Source organism: Thalassophryne amazonica, chromosome 10, assembly GCF_902500255.1.
Source record: "Thalassophryne amazonica chromosome 10, fThaAma1.1, whole genome shotgun sequence".
Classification (NCBI taxonomy): Eukaryota; Metazoa; Chordata; class Actinopteri; order Batrachoidiformes; family Batrachoididae; genus Thalassophryne; species Thalassophryne amazonica.
The window spans coordinates 64,294,678-64,311,584 of NC_047112.1; the positions used below are offsets into that span (position 1 = coordinate 64,294,678).

The 16,907-nt window shown below is 40.5% G+C and overlaps 1 protein-coding gene across 3 annotated transcripts in view; it reads left to right on the top strand.

Moving 5' to 3' along the window:
- Positions 1–1,865: 1,865 nt before the first annotated feature.
- Positions 1,866–16,907, top strand: part of gtpbp3 (GTP binding protein 3, mitochondrial) — a 135,816-nt gene continuing 120,774 nt past the window's right edge. Inside the window, exons 1-4 of one of the 3 annotated variants that reach the window (XM_034180125.1) lie at positions 1,866–2,093; positions 2,859–3,130; positions 10,892–10,978; positions 16,484–16,566. In XM_034180125.1, coding sequence (XP_034036016.1) covers positions 2,020–2,093; positions 2,859–3,130; positions 10,892–10,978; positions 16,484–16,566 — 516 coding nt within the window. In that variant the 5' untranslated portion in view covers positions 1,866–2,019. The remainder of the gene's footprint in view (positions 2,094–2,858; positions 3,131–10,891; positions 10,979–16,483; positions 16,567–16,907) is intronic. The other 2 variants (XM_034180126.1, XM_034180127.1) reach the window with 2 other exon arrangements.

Sequence of the window (16,907 nt, forward strand, 5' to 3'; positions counted from 1 at the left end):
ATATTATTTTAAGTAGTATTAGTAGTTGTAGTAAAAAAAGGCTTCAAAACTGGACCTTTAATCTAGGGGTGTTGTGGGGGAGGGGGGTACATCCCTGCCCCACGCCCCCATTCCATCTGGATTCGCCCCTACTTTGGCGTTTGAGCACAAAGAATGGATAACATTTATTTATGCAGAAAACGTGACCAGATTTACAGGTAAGAAAGTTTTATTGTGTTTTCACATCATGTGGTCCTCAGAAAGAGAGTTTAGGTGCATTTGAGTGGAAAATAGTGTTAGTTGTTGACGCGTCGCGGAGGATCAGCTGTTTTAACGTGCAGATACAGAGCGGCTCAGCTCAGCTCTAAATAAAGGAGGAAAAAAAAGCATCAAAATGTCTTTGTAAAGCTCAGTGCAGCTGTGCTGATCACCGCGCTTTAAGAGGAGACGACGAGTCGAGCAGCTGCAAAAAACCGTGGATGAAAAGCTCACAGCTCACTTAAAGTGGGCAGTTCAGTCGAACCCCGACCTCCTGCCCACAGACCAAGTTTAATGCTGCTATCGACCCACAATGAAACATAATAGTAACGCACAGTGACATGGAGAAGTAACTTTAATCTGATTATTGATTTGGAAAGATTAACGCGTTAGATTACTCGTTACTAAAAAAAGTGGTCAGATTCACTGTATATACGAGTATATTAAAAGCGTATATTAAAGTCAGTAAGTATAATAATAAGTATATTAATAATAATAATAATACTAAGTATATTAAAGACGTATATTAAAAGCGGGAGTGTGTGCGTGATTTTATTTAATAAGTCCAATGTAAGTACATAATTAAAATGTAAATATGTTAAAAATAAATGAATGACACAAGAAAGTGAAAACATTTATTTCCATTGCGGTCCATTTAAAAATCAAATGACAAAATAGAAGTAATAATAATAATAATAATAATGACAGTGTGCATATGATAACAAGAACCTAAGCAATTTATAAATGCATTAAGACAGTAAGTAAACATTAAAAATTACATAATTAACAGGAAATAAAAGGGTCGAGTTCTTCAAAAAAACTGTTAAGGTCTAAAAACATTCTGGACTTACGTGCTATTCCAACTCCTTATAGAAACTTTGCACAATTTATTGCTACCCTTGAAAAATGTCAGCTACCTATTTTATAAACACTACTCTAGAGCCTGTGGATTCCCAAGGGCAACACGCTAGTGTCTGTGATATATATATATATATATATATATATATATACAATATAATATAATATAATATATTAAATATATAAATTATACTGTATTTCTTGTCTTTCTGATGCCTGATTCTGTTTTGTTTTCTCTCTGTTTAAGGTGCAGCTCCATCCAGAGATGGGTGTGGTATTTGTGCTGGAGACCCTCCTGTCCTGTGCACCAACAACATTTCCTGTATTTTCGTTTTGGGAGTTGTTTCTGTAATTTATGTCTGTAGCATGGCCCAAGCAGAGGATCACCCCCTTGAGTCTGGTCTGCTTGAGGTTTCTTCCTCAGAGGGAGTTTTTCCTTACCACTGCTGCTCCTGTGTGAAGCGCCTTGAGGCAACTCTGTTGTGATTTGGCGCTATATAAATGAAAATAAATAATCCTAAATATCAACTTTAGTTGATATTTAGTAACCTGTAATCAGTAAGAACTAAATGAAGGGAAACGGGGGCCATACGGAGAGTTTTTGACGGCGCACAATAAGCGTGTCTTACGTTGCTGATTGACAGGCCTGCGACAAATCGTACTATAGAAACTGCCTCCGACTGGAATATCCAGACCAATCACAGCCAAGAGGAGGAGAAACAGTTTCATTAAGTAAGGATAAACAACAGAAGAGCCGCGCATGTTTTTGTTTTGTTTGTTTGTTTGTTTTAATTTGTTTTTAACACTAAAGAAGTGTTTCCGAATGCTGAAGTGTTTGGAAACATTTACTGCTTTACGCTTCTCAGAACAAGAACAGGATGTCATATTGACGCTGTGGTGTTGAAATCAGACTGCACTTCAGTGATGCTGCCTGCCGTCCGCGCTGGTGTTTGTAAAGCTGCTCAAACATGTAGCACAAAGGTTTTTATTAATAAATCGTAAGTTTGGGTTTTGTCTTCTGCAGATGACGGACAAAAGATGTCGGAAGCTACCAAATCTTTGCTTGTTCTATAGAGTGGTTTTATAATTTATACCACTAAGGTTTCAAATATTCAATATTTGTTACACCAAAAGTATAAATAATAAATCAGGAAAATAATAAATTAATATATTTGGAAATACAAAGATAAATAAGTGGGAGCAGTAGAGTAAAGAATTAAATGTTGAATTATAAAGAGGAAGAAATAAAAGCATAAATAAATGAAAAGATATATAAAAATACTAAAGAATAATTATACACATTTTTCTAAATCACAAAGGATAGTCTTCTGCAATATTTGAAGGCATATGCAAATATTGTTAATAAATAATATTTTGTGATGTGTTTTTTGATCATGTTTGAATTTTGTCCACTATCTGTGATTGGCTTGTTCACATTTGCACTGGGCTGTGATTGGCCTGTTCAGTTTGTGATGCGGCTAATTGCACTTTGCTGTGTTTGTGAGAAATTCAAATTTACATATACAAATACAAAATAGCATACACTGTTGAGCAGAGGATTGATGAAAAAGTACTATCGTGGCAAAATGTGGACATTAGTCACAAAACTAGATGTTGCTGGAGTTAAAGCTGTCAGAAAAACAGATTTTTAAGTGCAGTGGATCTTTAATAATTTCTCAGACAATCTCTCAGATGTTTAGCAACTGACTCAGTGTTATAGCACTGAAATAATTCAGTGTGCTTTTCTATATCCATGTTCCCAGCAGGGTACATCCACTTAAGAGACTCCTCAGCAGCTGTGATGGGGTCACAGGCAGACTGGCTGATGCTGAAACCATCTTTGCCTTGTCATCAGGTCACGGCAGGTGTGGCGTGGCTGTGGTACGGGTCAGTGGTCCTGCCTCAGGTACAGTGCTGAGCTGTATGGTTGGATTCACCAGGAGTTTGCCTCCTCCTCGTACCGCTTTGTTACACAGCATCAGAGACCCCCTGTCCAAAGAAGTGCTGGACCGTGGACTTATCCTGTGGTTCCCAGGTCTGACTTACAAAAGCAGTACTTCTTAATTTACTTCTGTCATGTTTGATTACAGTAGTAATCAGAACTTGAAGTGATTTGTGAATGTGATGATGTTTGTCCAAAACATTGATCATTCTAAAAAGAAAAAGTTTAAATGTGGATCTGAATGCAGATTCACAACGAAGAGATGCTGCATTTTTGTTAACTTAATAAAACCTCTGGGCATGCAGAATGTAAAGGTTATGGTAATCTGACATTTGACTCCAGTAATCTTAACCTCAGGCTGACCTTATCAGGGCAATTCTGGAATTAACCTGTGTGCCACATTTGGTCCAAATTGGGTTGAAAATCAAATTCTTTTGCCTTTGCCTAAATGTTTTTTTTTTTTTTTTTTTTTTTTTTTTAGCAATTTCTGGGTCAAACTTCATGGTCATATCAAGTTTGATAGAAATGAGCAAAAGAATCTAGAATGAGTACAGCAACAAACAGACAGGCAGACATGGCTTTGACCCCAGTGTTTGACCTTTGGCAAATTTGACCTTGCTGAGCAATTCTGAAACTGTCTGTGTGTCAAATGTGGTGCAATTTGGATGGGAAAACATGAATTTTGACCTTTGACCTCAATAGCCTTTACTCCAATGATTGACATTTAGCAAATTTAACTTTGAGCAATTCTGGAACCTGCCTCTATGTATGATAGATAGATGGAGACCTTATTTGCTATTTGTACTCACACGCAAGGTTTGGATACATTGGAATGCTTGTGCAGAGCTTTTGAGTAGATAAAGGTATAACAGTATAAAAACATATAACTTATATAAAAGAGTATGGAAAGGATACCTGGTGCACCTGAAATAAAAAAAATACAATACATGTTTGGTACAAATCTTAGTCGAAAAGCATTAACTTTGACTTTTAACCCCAATGAACTTGACCCAATAGCTGACCTTTTGAAAGTTTGATGTTGCTTGTGCAGTTCTAGACCCTACATGCATGAGTTGCAATCTTTTTTTTTTCTTCTTTTTTTTAACCTGTCCTCCTGAGACCCAGAGAAATAAGTGTTCCAGTTTTTGCTTATTTGCATTAAGCTTTTTTGTTTTTGTTTTTTGTTTTTTTTTTTTTTTTTTTGGGGGGGGGGGGGGGGGGGGGCTGAAAACAACATAAACTATCAAACTTTTTTCATTTGTTTTTGTGTGTAATGTCCTTTGCAGTTGACAGTGGGATCTAGTGCTGACAGAATCTTTTGAAATAAAGCTGTGAAACTCTTGTCCCACACGTAGGACAAAAAATGCATTGCTGGGTCTCAGGAGGATATAACTCCAAGGACCTTGACCTTTGTGAAAACACACCCCTTCAGAGGAATTCAGGAGTTGACCTTCATGCACACAACAAGCTTGTGGAATTTGGCGCAAGCACCTTGTAGGAGTAGTGGAACAAATGGACAAACAAATGTTTCTCAAATTACTGTATGACAGTATACAAATAATGAATGTTCATGAGTTCAATGGTACGAATATTTCATGAGGTGAAAGCTGGAACATACCATTCAACGAGACAAAGAATTTAAAAAACATTATTTGTTTTATACACTGGCTAAAATAGATCCTTGTCATTTGATATTTTATTAATTTAGAAACATCCTTGTCATTTGATATTTTATTAATTTAGAAACAACAGAAAGGGGACTCATTTTGGTGTTCCACTGCTGCTAAAGTCCAAATTGCAATGAAGTTGGGATGTTGTGCAAAATGTAAATAAAACAGAATACAGTGATTTGCAAATCCTCTTTAACCTATATTCAATTGAATACACCACAAAGACACAAGGACACTAACTGTCGAAGCTTTGTAGGTGTAATTCTTTCCCATTCTTGCTTGATGTACGACTTCAGTTCTTCAACAGTCCGGGGTCTCTGTTTTCGTATTTTGGGCTTCATAATGTGCCACATATTTTCAAGGGGCGACAGGTCTGGACTGCAGGCAGGCCAGTCTAGTACCCGCACTCTTTTACTGCAAAGCCACGCTGTTGTAAGACATGCAGATGTGGCTTGGCATTGTCTTGCTGAAATAAGCAAGGACGTCTCTGAAAAAGACTTTGCTTGAATGGCAGCATGTGTTGCTCCCAAACCTGGATGTACCTGTCAGCATTGATGGTGCCATCACAGATGTGTAAGTCACCCATGCCATGGGCACTAACACACCCCCATACCATCACTGATGCTGGCTTTTGAACTTTGCGCTGGTAACAATCTGGATGGTCTTGTTCCTCTTTTGTTCGGAGGACACGATGTCTATGATTTCCAAAAACAATTTGAAATGTGGACTCATCAGACCACAACACACTTTTCCACTTTGTGTCTGTCCATTTCAAATGAGCTCGGGCCCAGAGAAGCTGGCGGCATTTCTGGATGTTGTTGATATGTGGCTTTTGCTTTGCATGGTAGAATTTTAACTTGCACGTGTAGATGTAGCGACGAACTGTGTTAACTGATAATGGTTTTCTGAAGTGTTCCTGAGCACATGTGGTAAGATCCTTTACACAGTGTTGTCGGTTTTTAAAGGCAGTGCCACCTGAAGGATCGAAGGTCATGGGCATTGAATGTTGGTTTTCGGCCTTGCCGCTTATGTGTAGAAAATTCTCCAGATTCTCTGAATCTTCTGATTATATTATGGACTGTAGATGATGGAATCCCTAACTTCCTTGCAATTGAACGTTGAGAAACATTGTTCTTAAACTGTTGGACTATTTTTTCACGCAGTTGCTCACAAAGTGGTGATCCTTGCCCCGTCTTTGCTTATGAATGGCTGAGGCTTTTGGGAATGCTCCTTTTATACCCAATCATGACACTCACTTGTTTCCAATTAGGTGTTCTTTGAGCATTCATCAACTTTCCCAGTCTTTTGTTGCCCCGTCCCAATTTTTTTGAAACATGTTTGTGGCAGGCAGGCATCCATCCATCCATTTTCTTCCGCTTCATCTGAGGTCGTGTTGCGGGGGCAGCAGCTCAAGCAAAGCCGCCCAGACCTCCCGATCCACACACACCTCCCCCAGCTCCTCCAGGGGAACCCCGAGGCGTTCCCAAGTCAGCTGCGAGACGTAGACCCTCCAGCGTGTCCTGGGTCTTCCCCGGGGCCTCCTCCTGATGGGACGTGCCCGGAACACCTCTCCAGCGAGGCGTCCAGAGGGCATCCGAAAAAGATAGCTGAGCCACCTCAGCTGGCTCCTTTCGACGTGGAGGACCTGCGGCTCGACTCCGAGCTCCTCACCCTATCTCTAACGGAGCGCCCAACCACCCTGCAGAGGAAACTTATCTCGGCCGCTTGTACTCGTGATGTTGTTCTTTCGGTCATGAACCAAATCTCATGACCATATGTGAGGGTCAGAACGTAGATTGATCAGTAAATCGAGAACTTTGCCCCCCTGCTCAGCTCTCTCTTCACCACGATGGTCCGATACAGTGACCGCATCACTGCAGATGCTGCATCGATCCATCTTTCGATCTCATGCTCCATCCGTCCCTCTCTCGTGAACAAGACCCCGAGATGCTTAAACTCCTCCACTTGAGGCAAGGACACTCCACCGACCTGAAGAGGGCAAAGCACCTTTTTCCGGTCGAGAACCATGGCCTCGGATTTGGAGGTGCTGATTTTCATCCCGGACGATTCACATTCAGCTGCAAACTGCTCCAGTGCATGCTGAAGGTCCTGATTTGACGAAGCCAATAGAACCACATTGTCCACAAACAGCAGAGATGAGATTCTGTGGTTCCCAAACCGGACCACCTCTACATCCTGACTGCGCCTAGAAATTCTGTCCATAAAGGTAATGAACTAAACCGGTGACAAAGGGCAGCCCTGGCGGAGGCCGACATTCACTGGAAACAGATTTGACTTACTACCGGCAATGTGAACCAAGCTCCTGCTGTGGTCGTACAGGGACCGGATAGCCCTTAACATAGGACCCCGGACCACATACTCCCAGAGCACCCCCCCCACAGGCATCAGGATGTTGCAGGCATCCATTTCAAAATGAGCAAATATTTGCACAAAAACAAAAAAGTTTATCAGTTTGAACATTAAATATATTGTCTTTGTGTATTCAACTGAATATAGGTTGAAGAGGATTTGTAAATCATTGTATTCTGTTTTTATTTACATTTTACACAACGTCCCAACTTCATTGGAATTGGGGTTGTATTCATGTGTTCCTGCCCAGTTTGTTTTGGGAGGAACTGCTCAAAATGTTAGGTTAGTTAGTTGCACTAACTAGATAGAACACAACCATTTACACATTGGTGGAATTGTCACAGTTGTATTACGCTTTGGAGACCCATTTAAATGTATACGAGTGCTGCTCTAGTTATGTAGATAATTGGACTGGATTGAAACCAGCTAAGACTTAAAAAGTAACAAAAGCAAGAACTTTTCTTACATTGTGATGTGCTTTGGGAAATTATCTGTGTAATTTTGTATGTTATATGAGCGAAGTGCCGCATAGCGGTGCGACGCTCGCTCAATGGTGGACGAAGGCACAAACTGGAAATGGCACAAAAATTCAGCCCCAGTGGAGAAAAAGCCAACAATCAGACAAAATTGTCATAAAAAGCCACAAACCGACGGTATAGACAAAGCCGCAAACCAGAAATGACATGAAATGATTCGATCCACCGGCATCAATAGCCTTTTTGCTTAATGATTCCCTTATTAGTCCTTCAGAGTGGCCGTTGTTTTTGAGGATGTTTGTCGGGAAAATGATAATTTCTCTATGTTAATTGCAGACCCTGCAGCGGGTCTGTAATCATCTGCTTCTGCAACGGCTCCGCTTGAAGCTTGAACCAACAAAGCAATGCTCCGACCCGCTGCTTTGTTAGTTCTCTGCTTAGCTGCTTTCAGAAGCAGCAAGTCTGCTTCTTAACCCCTCTCAAAGCCATTTAAAGATGTTAATCATGAGTCACTTTTGTGGGGATTAAAGTCACTCACTGGGACTCTTGTCTTGTTGCAGAAGTCACTCACTGGGACTCTCGTCTTGTTGCAGGCAAGAAAGGAGAATCGTCCTCTGTTCCAGTCGCATAGCTCGAAACGCTACATCCCTCTTTGCCGAGTCACGTTAGAGTCTGACCGGGAAGCGAATCGCCCTTTTAAATCAAATGACACCTCTTTCCAAATATTGTAATACAAACAATAAACTACAATAGACTAAAATACCCCCCCCCCCAAAAAAAAAGAGACATCCTGCGTTCTTTATGAATTACATTGATGTTGATGTTGTCTGAAAGGAAATGCTTTTGACAAAAACTACAGATTTTGTTTATTTCAATTTATGTCCAGAGATCAAGGATCCAGTGACCAATTTCATATTTATTTACTTATGACTCAATAAAATGTTGTTGCCGTAAAAATCCTGTAAAGCCTACTTTTAGTACACAGAAAATTCACAGGAGGTATTGATAAGGGAATCGATAAGGAATCGGATCGATAATGGCATCAATATCGATAAAATCTTATCAATATCCATCCCTAGACCTAAATGACATGGTGAGATGCTGACGAGCTTGGCTTGTTCATGTCCTTGACATATACATATTATATGAAAAATAGGGTATATTGACACAGAAACGAAACAGAGTTTTGCTACCAACATGCGATGTTGCCACACTAACGTTCACTAAATGTTTTGTAAATCCTTCCAGAGGTGTTAACAGGGTACAAACACAACATTTTCTGTTTTAGAAGTGTTTCTTTTTTGCTAGCTTTTACATAATATATGAGAAAGGTGTTATTTCTAGCCAAAAAATGAAGTGACGTTAGCACCTAGCGATAGCAGCTAGGAACGTCACCATGCTTGTGTGCTAACGTCCGAGAGGTCATGCCATAAAATTTGGTACAAAATGTGACATTTTAACATCTTAAAATACCTCTTAAAATAGGTCAAGGTTAGCCATCTTCGAATGTCCAAGGTCTGTGTCCCAAGAATGTTTCCTGTGAATTTGAAGACTGTGGCAATAACAGAACTGGAATTATGCTGTACACAGTCAGACGGATGGATGCCAGGTATTCACAATACCCGATGGCCATATGTTGGCCTTAGGTAAAAAACTCTTCACAGCAGCTTTGTTGGCAAACAGTATTTAATTGGGTGCTTATATTTTACATTTACGCATCTGGCAGGCACTTTAATCTCAATGATCACAGTGTCAGGAGCTTTGATACTGACTTATACACTGGGAACAGTTTGAGGTTGCAGTAGGGCTGCAACAAACGATTATTTGGATCATCGATGAATCTGATGGGGTTTCGACACGATTAGCGGAGAATTTTTTAAAAATGTGCCAGGGGAAACAATTTTTCTCTCCTTCCATCACTTTAACAACAGAACATTATTTGAAAACTTAAAATACTTGAAAATCAACAAATCATCAAATGTCCCTTGGCTGTTGAAATATAAAATAATCAAGAATAAAACAGTTTATAATAAAGAACAAAAATAATTATTTTAAATGGCATTGCTTTATCAAAGTGCTGAGTTGCCATAAAACAACATTGAAACATATAAATGTTATAAAACATACTCGTATGGTGAAAAAAGAGGTATTTTTGTTGCTGCAAATGAGTAATTAGCATAACCAGTTAACCATAAAACCTAAATCAAAAATTGTAGCCTGACTCATTATATGTGCAACATTCTCTATAACTTGTAAACTATGTGGTCATTTCACAATGACACATGTGACTCATGTCTCTTTCTCTAAAATTGTATTGTAGCATTATTAGTTATTATTACTATCGTTGCTATTATTAATATATAAATAAAAATAAATTAAAAATATTAAATTTGTAATACATTTGACTCTTTTACGACAACAAACGCTGAGCCATTAATTATTATACAGAAAACAAATGCACAAACATGCTGAAATGCCAGCAGCTTAATGCTAACTTTAACATTTAAAATGCCATAGACATGCTAATGCGTTAGCATTGGCGTTAGCATAAAATACATCTATCAACTGTTTCAGAAGACCATAACAGGTCAGTTTAACATAAAAAAGGTAAATATTCCTCAGACATATGCTCTTTAAGGTTTTAGTGGGGAAAAATTAAGATAAAGCGAAATAAAACAAATGAAACCAACGAAGCAGCAGCTCGAAGCACTGCTTCATTGGTTCAAGATTCAAAGCAAAGCTCGGTTGATTATATGGAAGAAACAAAACATTTGCGGTAAAATAAAGTTATTTAGCAACTAATCGATGATTAAATTAGTTGACAACTATTTTAATAATCAATTTTAATCGATTAACTCGATTAGTTGTTTCAGCTCTAGGTTGCAGGTCATTTTAACACATGCACAGGAAAGAGGGACTGAGCCACAGACCCTTTGAATAATGGACAACCTGCTGTGCAGGTGCCTGGAGGCTTCTGGTGACTGAAGGTTTTTCAAATGGTAATTTAGAGAGTTGTGTCAGGAAGGGCATCCAGCATAAAACATGTGCCAATTCACCATACAGATCCACCTTGGATCTGCTGTGGTCATCTGAGTGCAAAAAACAAGGGAGCAGCCAAAGGGACTTAGTTTATTCTCTTGCAGCTAGTTGGAGCCACTGACCTACAAAGTAGGAACTCTGGTTAGTTGACTGAGTTCTTTAATTGATCCTTTGAACCAGACACTTGTTAAAAATCTCATTGCTGGTACTGTTAGATGAATGTGCTGCAGTTTAATTTGCTGAACTAAAAGCTGATCACATCTCTTCTGTTTTTTTTTGTTTTGTTTTTTTTTTGTCAGCCCCTCACAGTTTCACAGGAGAGGACAGTGTGGAGTTTCATATCCATGGTGGTCCTGCCGTTATCACTGCAGTATTACAGGCATTAGGTAAAGTCCATGTTACAAGTTTTGCATAATGTTACACCACTTGATGCAGTGTGTTTATAGGAAGCACTAAATGGTGTGATTACGTCCATGCCCAGCAGAGCATGGGGGTTAGTGTTTTTAGTCCTGCGTATCTGCCAGGTCTGAACTTAATAACTCAAAGAGAGTTTATCCAACTTGGACCCATTTTGGAGGAATGAGAGAAGATCATACACGGACAAACTGAATTTGTTTTGAGGAAAACTGGTTAAAAGTCAAGGTCACAGGCCAAGATCTAATTCTGGGCATGATGTTTATATATGGCAGAGCAGGTAGCTCAGTGGAATACAAGCTTGAACCAGTATGTAGACCTGGGCTTGATTCCCAGTTATTCTATCTGTGTTCTTGGATGAGACACTTCATCTGCATCACCCCAGTCCACCCAGCTGTAAATGGGTACTGGGCTTAGCTGGGGAAGTAACATGCTCGATTGGCATCCCATCCAGGGAGAGTCATTGACTGTCAACCTCTTCACTATGTTATATGGGGTACCAGTGGCCCTCTGGGCCTGTGTTGGACTTACTGATTATTTCATACATATATAAACCAAAATATCTGTAACATGCGTTACAGTTATACTCTTGGTTACTTTCTGTGTAGGCTGTCAGTTGTCCAGGTGGTGTCCATAGTAGAGAAGCTTGAATCTTCGGCTGGAATGGTTTGCTTGACACGAGGACGTTTCACTTCAAATCGCAGAAGCTTCCTCAGCTAAAATTCTTGCTCTGGTAGTCTGACTTCTGTCTTGACTCTTGTAGAGAAGAATAAACAGAAGCCACAAAAGCTGGAGTTTTAAACCTAACCAGACCCCTCTGACCGAGAGGCAAACTGCTATAGGCTAGTGACTAAACAATAGCTCTAATTAGCACCTATTGTGCTCTAGTTAGCACCCTCCTAATGACAGGGCAGCTGTCCCTCCTAATGATGGGACGGACGCCTCTCCTGATGGCTCCCAGACGACTCTCCTGATGACGTGAATGACTCATTACCATGAACAAAAGACTGAAACTGCTTTGACCTGAGTATCCCATTGTAAACAGTGGACAAATAGTGTCTCAGACCCCCTCCCCGGTTAAGACTGGGTTTCAACTGTTTCACATAGAATGCCTCCTTGACCCCTCTCTCAAACCATTTCTTCTCTCTGGCTAAGACTTTAACTTCCTTGTCCTGAAACGTGTGGTTAGTGTCTTTAAGGTGGAGATGAACTGCAGACTGAGGTCCACTGGTGCCCTCTCTGCAGTGCTGGTATAGACTTTTGTGTAAAGGTTGCTTAGTCTCACCTATGTAGTGTTTGTTACAGTTTTCCTGACATCTGGTAGAATACACTACATTGCTCTGTTTGTAGCTAGGGATCCTGTCCTTAGGGTGAACTAATTTCTGTCTCAAGGTGTTAACCGGTTTAAAGTAAACTGGGAACTGCCCACAACTTCAGAGGGAAAGGCTAAAGAACAACAACTTATCTGGAAAGCCCTCACAGTGGGCCTCATGTATCAACGTTGCGTACGGCGATATTTGAGCGTATATGGGGTGTACGCCAAAACGGCTGCGCTACTTGGCATTTATCAATGTGGTCGTTGGCATACGCTGCGCTGAAAATATACACCAGGTCGAGAGGTGGTGTAAATTATACACCAAAATGAACCAGCGCTGGAATCCACATAAAAATGAAGATGATTAACATGATAAACAGTGCCATTATACAAATCAATGCATATGTTACATAAATAACACTTTCCTGATTATACTACATAATAATCAATACAAATCCCGCTGTTGCGGGATTGTTATGGAGCACGATCCGTGGAGCTGACAGGAAGGAAAGCACTGCTCGCCTTTTTCTCCAGACGTCGAGCCTGGAGCCAGAGCAGCGCTGAGCTTAACTTCATGTGGTGTGATCGTTTTAGACAATGAAATTGATAATAACAACTGTAGTTTCGTCATTCCCTTAATTCGCCCGTGCTGCAACCAGGTTTTGTCGTCTCCATTCGGTTGTCACAATAAAATAAATACAGAAATACATTTAAAAAATAAAGACATCTGACAGATTAGGCGTGTCATATTAATTGAGCGAGCAAATATCCACGTCAAGAATTATTGACATGTGAAAAGAGAATACAGTGGTCCCTCGCTATAACGCCGTTAACCTGTCGTGGCCTCGGAGTCTCGCTGAGTATTTAGTCCAATTTTGCATGCCTTTTTTTTTTTTTTTTTTTTTTTTTACAGTGTTCTGTGTTCTGCGTATCTGTTTATAAGAATCTTGTTGCCCAGAAGGGAAAAGAGCGCCAACAACTACTCATAACTGTGTTTGTCACACGGACACACACACCTGCTGCAGCGAGATGTGAGTGGGAAAAGGCGCGGCGTCAGGACGCAGAGGCACGATCTGTGAAATACTGGTGAGTCACTATTAATAATTTCTTATGTGTCCGACCTCGTTCATTGATCGTTAAAATTAATTTGTTAGTTCTAAATGCCATCATAATTATTTATAGGAAAACGTTCTATTTTTATTTCTCAAACAAATGTTTGGGCCTGAAAACAGTTTGGTATTATTTTCCTACTAAGGTTTGAACTTTGAGAGTGTTTACACACGAGAGAAAAGTGAGAAAATGTTCATGTCTGATTGAGAAAGTGTATAAACTGTGTAGTGAGGGGTTTTACAGCTTTGAAACGTCTATAATAATTGTAAATAATAACGCTGACTACGTCGCGGTTTCGCGTATTACGGGCTATTTTTTAGAACGTAACTCCAGCGATTAATGAGGGACCACTGTAACACTTTATTGATTATATACTACAAAACAGTTGATACGACAGCCGCTTTTGACGCTCTATTGGCACGCGTCATGATTGGTGGAGTTCTTTTTCATTGCCGTCTTTCTGGCTTCTATGTCGTAAAATGAGGGTGTGTCTGAAGCGGAGTCTGAATATTTATGGGCGTGTTTATTATAATTACGATCGTTTCCACCCGCCGCATTTATCAAGATCACGTCAGGCGTACGCTGGAAATGGGCAGGTGTGCACTGCTTGATACGTCACGGCGACTTTGGTGTATTTCAAGTTTACGCCGTAAATTTACGCCACAAGTGCGCAACATTGATACATGAGGCCCCAGTATGTGGGTACCCACGATGGTCTCTGGACAAAGTGCAGAAGTCCCAGAGAACAAAGACACCAGATAGACAGGAAACGGAGACAAGAAGAAGAGGAGTGTCTCTCCCTTATTTAGCAGGAGTAATGGAAAAACTACAGAGGAACTTCATACAGCACAAAATCCCAGTTTACTTTAGGAGGGTGCTAACTAGAGCACAATAGGTGCTAATTAGAGCTATTGTTTAGTCACTAGCCTATAGCAGTCTGCCTCTCGGTCGAAGGCGTCTGGTTAGGTTTAAAACTCCAGGTTTTGTGGCTTCTGTTTATTCTTCTCTACAAGAGTCAAGACAGAAGTCAGACTACCAGAGCAAGAATTTTAGCTGAGGAAGCTTCTGCGATTTGAAGCGAAACGTCCTCGCGTCAAGCAACCCAGTCCAGTCGAAGATTCAAGCTTCTCTACTCTTGGTTACTGCTAAACAAAAATATGAAGTCATATATCACCTTTCTACTGGTCACTTAACTTTTGACCTTGGTTGGGATTAAAAAGGTCAATATGGATTAAACATGGTGGAAGGGTTGTGTGTTATTCGAGGATGAAATGATTTAATTTTGGACAGAATTAATCAGATGTTATGACCATGCTGTACGAGGTCTATTAGAAAAGTATCCGACCTTATTATTTTTTTCAAAAACCATATGGATTTGAATCACGTGTGATTGCGTCAGACAAGCTTGAACCGCGGAATTCCTCCGCACGTCTGTCTCAATGTGCCGAAAAAGTGCTGATGTCCACGTCTTTTCACAATTCCTGTGCTAGTCAGACGTCCCGGATAAAACACAGCGTCTAGTTTGGAAATGAACGGCACATTGCACTGTTACAGGAGTTTTTGTCATGGAAAGAGGAGCGGAGGCTTCGCGCGTCGCGGCGGCGCCGCATGGCGCACAGCAACACCGTGATGAAGCCTCACGGGACATGTTCTGGCATGTCCAGGCACATCCACAATTTCTCGGATAATCACTTGATGGAAAAACCACCGACAGCTGTCTGAACGCCATCTCATAGCCGTCCTGTGAGACCAAAACAGAGGTGTTCCTTTGTCTCGCTCCATCAGCAAATCGGTCGTGACGCGCGAAACCTCCGCTCGGCTTTCCATGACAAAATCTCTTGTTAAAAGTGAAATCTGCCGGAAAATGGTTGATGTCCAGATCTTGTGATAACCACAGAAAGTGCACACGACAGTCTCGGATCCACAGAGTCATCCGTTTAGAAATGATCCGGTGGTTTGTGGCTCTCGATGGTGGCATGGAGCGCGGCGCGCCGAGCGTCCTTAAAGCCGTCCTTAAAGCTGTCCTTAAAGCTGTAGTAACAGTCCTTATTCTCTGTGAAGCTCGGAAAATTTTCACCGAAAGCCAGATAAATTTTTTGAATGGTTTCCAGCTGCCAGTCTCTAACAGTTTCTGAAAAAATTGTGATGGAAAAAAAGCCCAAATCATTCCGCCATTTCCTGACAATGAAAATCCGCCAAGGGGGTGGACCACTCCTCACTCAAAGCCTGCTCACAGGCGAATGACGCAATCAACAGGCATGGAAAAACTCACGCATGTGCATGAGGGTTCAAGCTTGTCTGACGCAATCACACGTGATTCAAATCCATATGGTTTTTGAAAAAAATAATGTCGGATACTTTTCTAATAGACCTCGTATATTATTGGTAACACAGAATCACGAAGTACTAATTTGCATTACTGTGCCAAACGTGTGTGTGTGTGTGTGCTCGCGCTCACAAGTCTTTAAGCCTGCATAAAAACTATCTGTCAAAATTACGTGCTTTCCTATTCATCAGTGATTTTAAAGTGGCATATGGTGAGATACATTAGTATATATTGCAGGCCTTGGCAAGCTGTCTCATAATTTCTTGTAATTCTCATATATGGCCTCTAGAGGGAAGTATTGTATCAGTCACAGCAGTTCCTGTTAAATTGTGGCTGTTCAGATTTGGTAACAGAAAAGTGTTTCAGTCCTGGATGACGCATTTGTCACAATGTCTAGATGTAGTTAAAAAAAAATTAAATGTACTTTGAAGTTTAATATGATAGTCAGACACAATAGAGGCTAATTTGCTCCCTTTAAAATCAGTGCACCAAAGTGTGTGTGTCTGTATCCTGACTCCTAACTACATTTGAAAATGGTCTTGGAAACAATGAACCCATAACCTTTTGTGACCTGCACTTTTGGACCTGCTTTCCTAAATGGGAGGTGAACCTAGGCTGACACCTTTATCCTGCATTTGATCCTCTGCAGTTTGTGTGTGTTGTGTGTCTCATGCTTTCCTCCATCATCCTGGCTCACACGTGTTGATGTGCGTGTGTCTTTGTCAGGAAGCGTGCCTGGCATGAGGCCAGCTGAACCTGGAGAGTTTACGCGGAGGGCCTTCCACGCAGGAAAACTGGGCCTAACAGAGGTAGTGCAAGAAACGGCTGATTAAAAAAGAATGACTTTACAAGTAAATGGAAATTAATAGGGTCATAAAATAGACAAATGGTTTAAAATGCACATTTTAATTTTCTTTATGTGCACATTTTGTCATTGGATTGAACATTCTTCTGCAGCACTGCATCTTGTTCATGATAGTGTTTTATTTAATTCTGGTGAACAAAGAAAAGTTCAAGGCCCTTGAAAGTTTTTGAAAATAGACGTAATCACATTGCACGTCATGCACACAACATTCTTACTGTGAAAGTTCTGTCCTGATCAATGCTGCTCTCCACTTTTCATTCTGCAAGTAGTCTTGTGTCAACATCC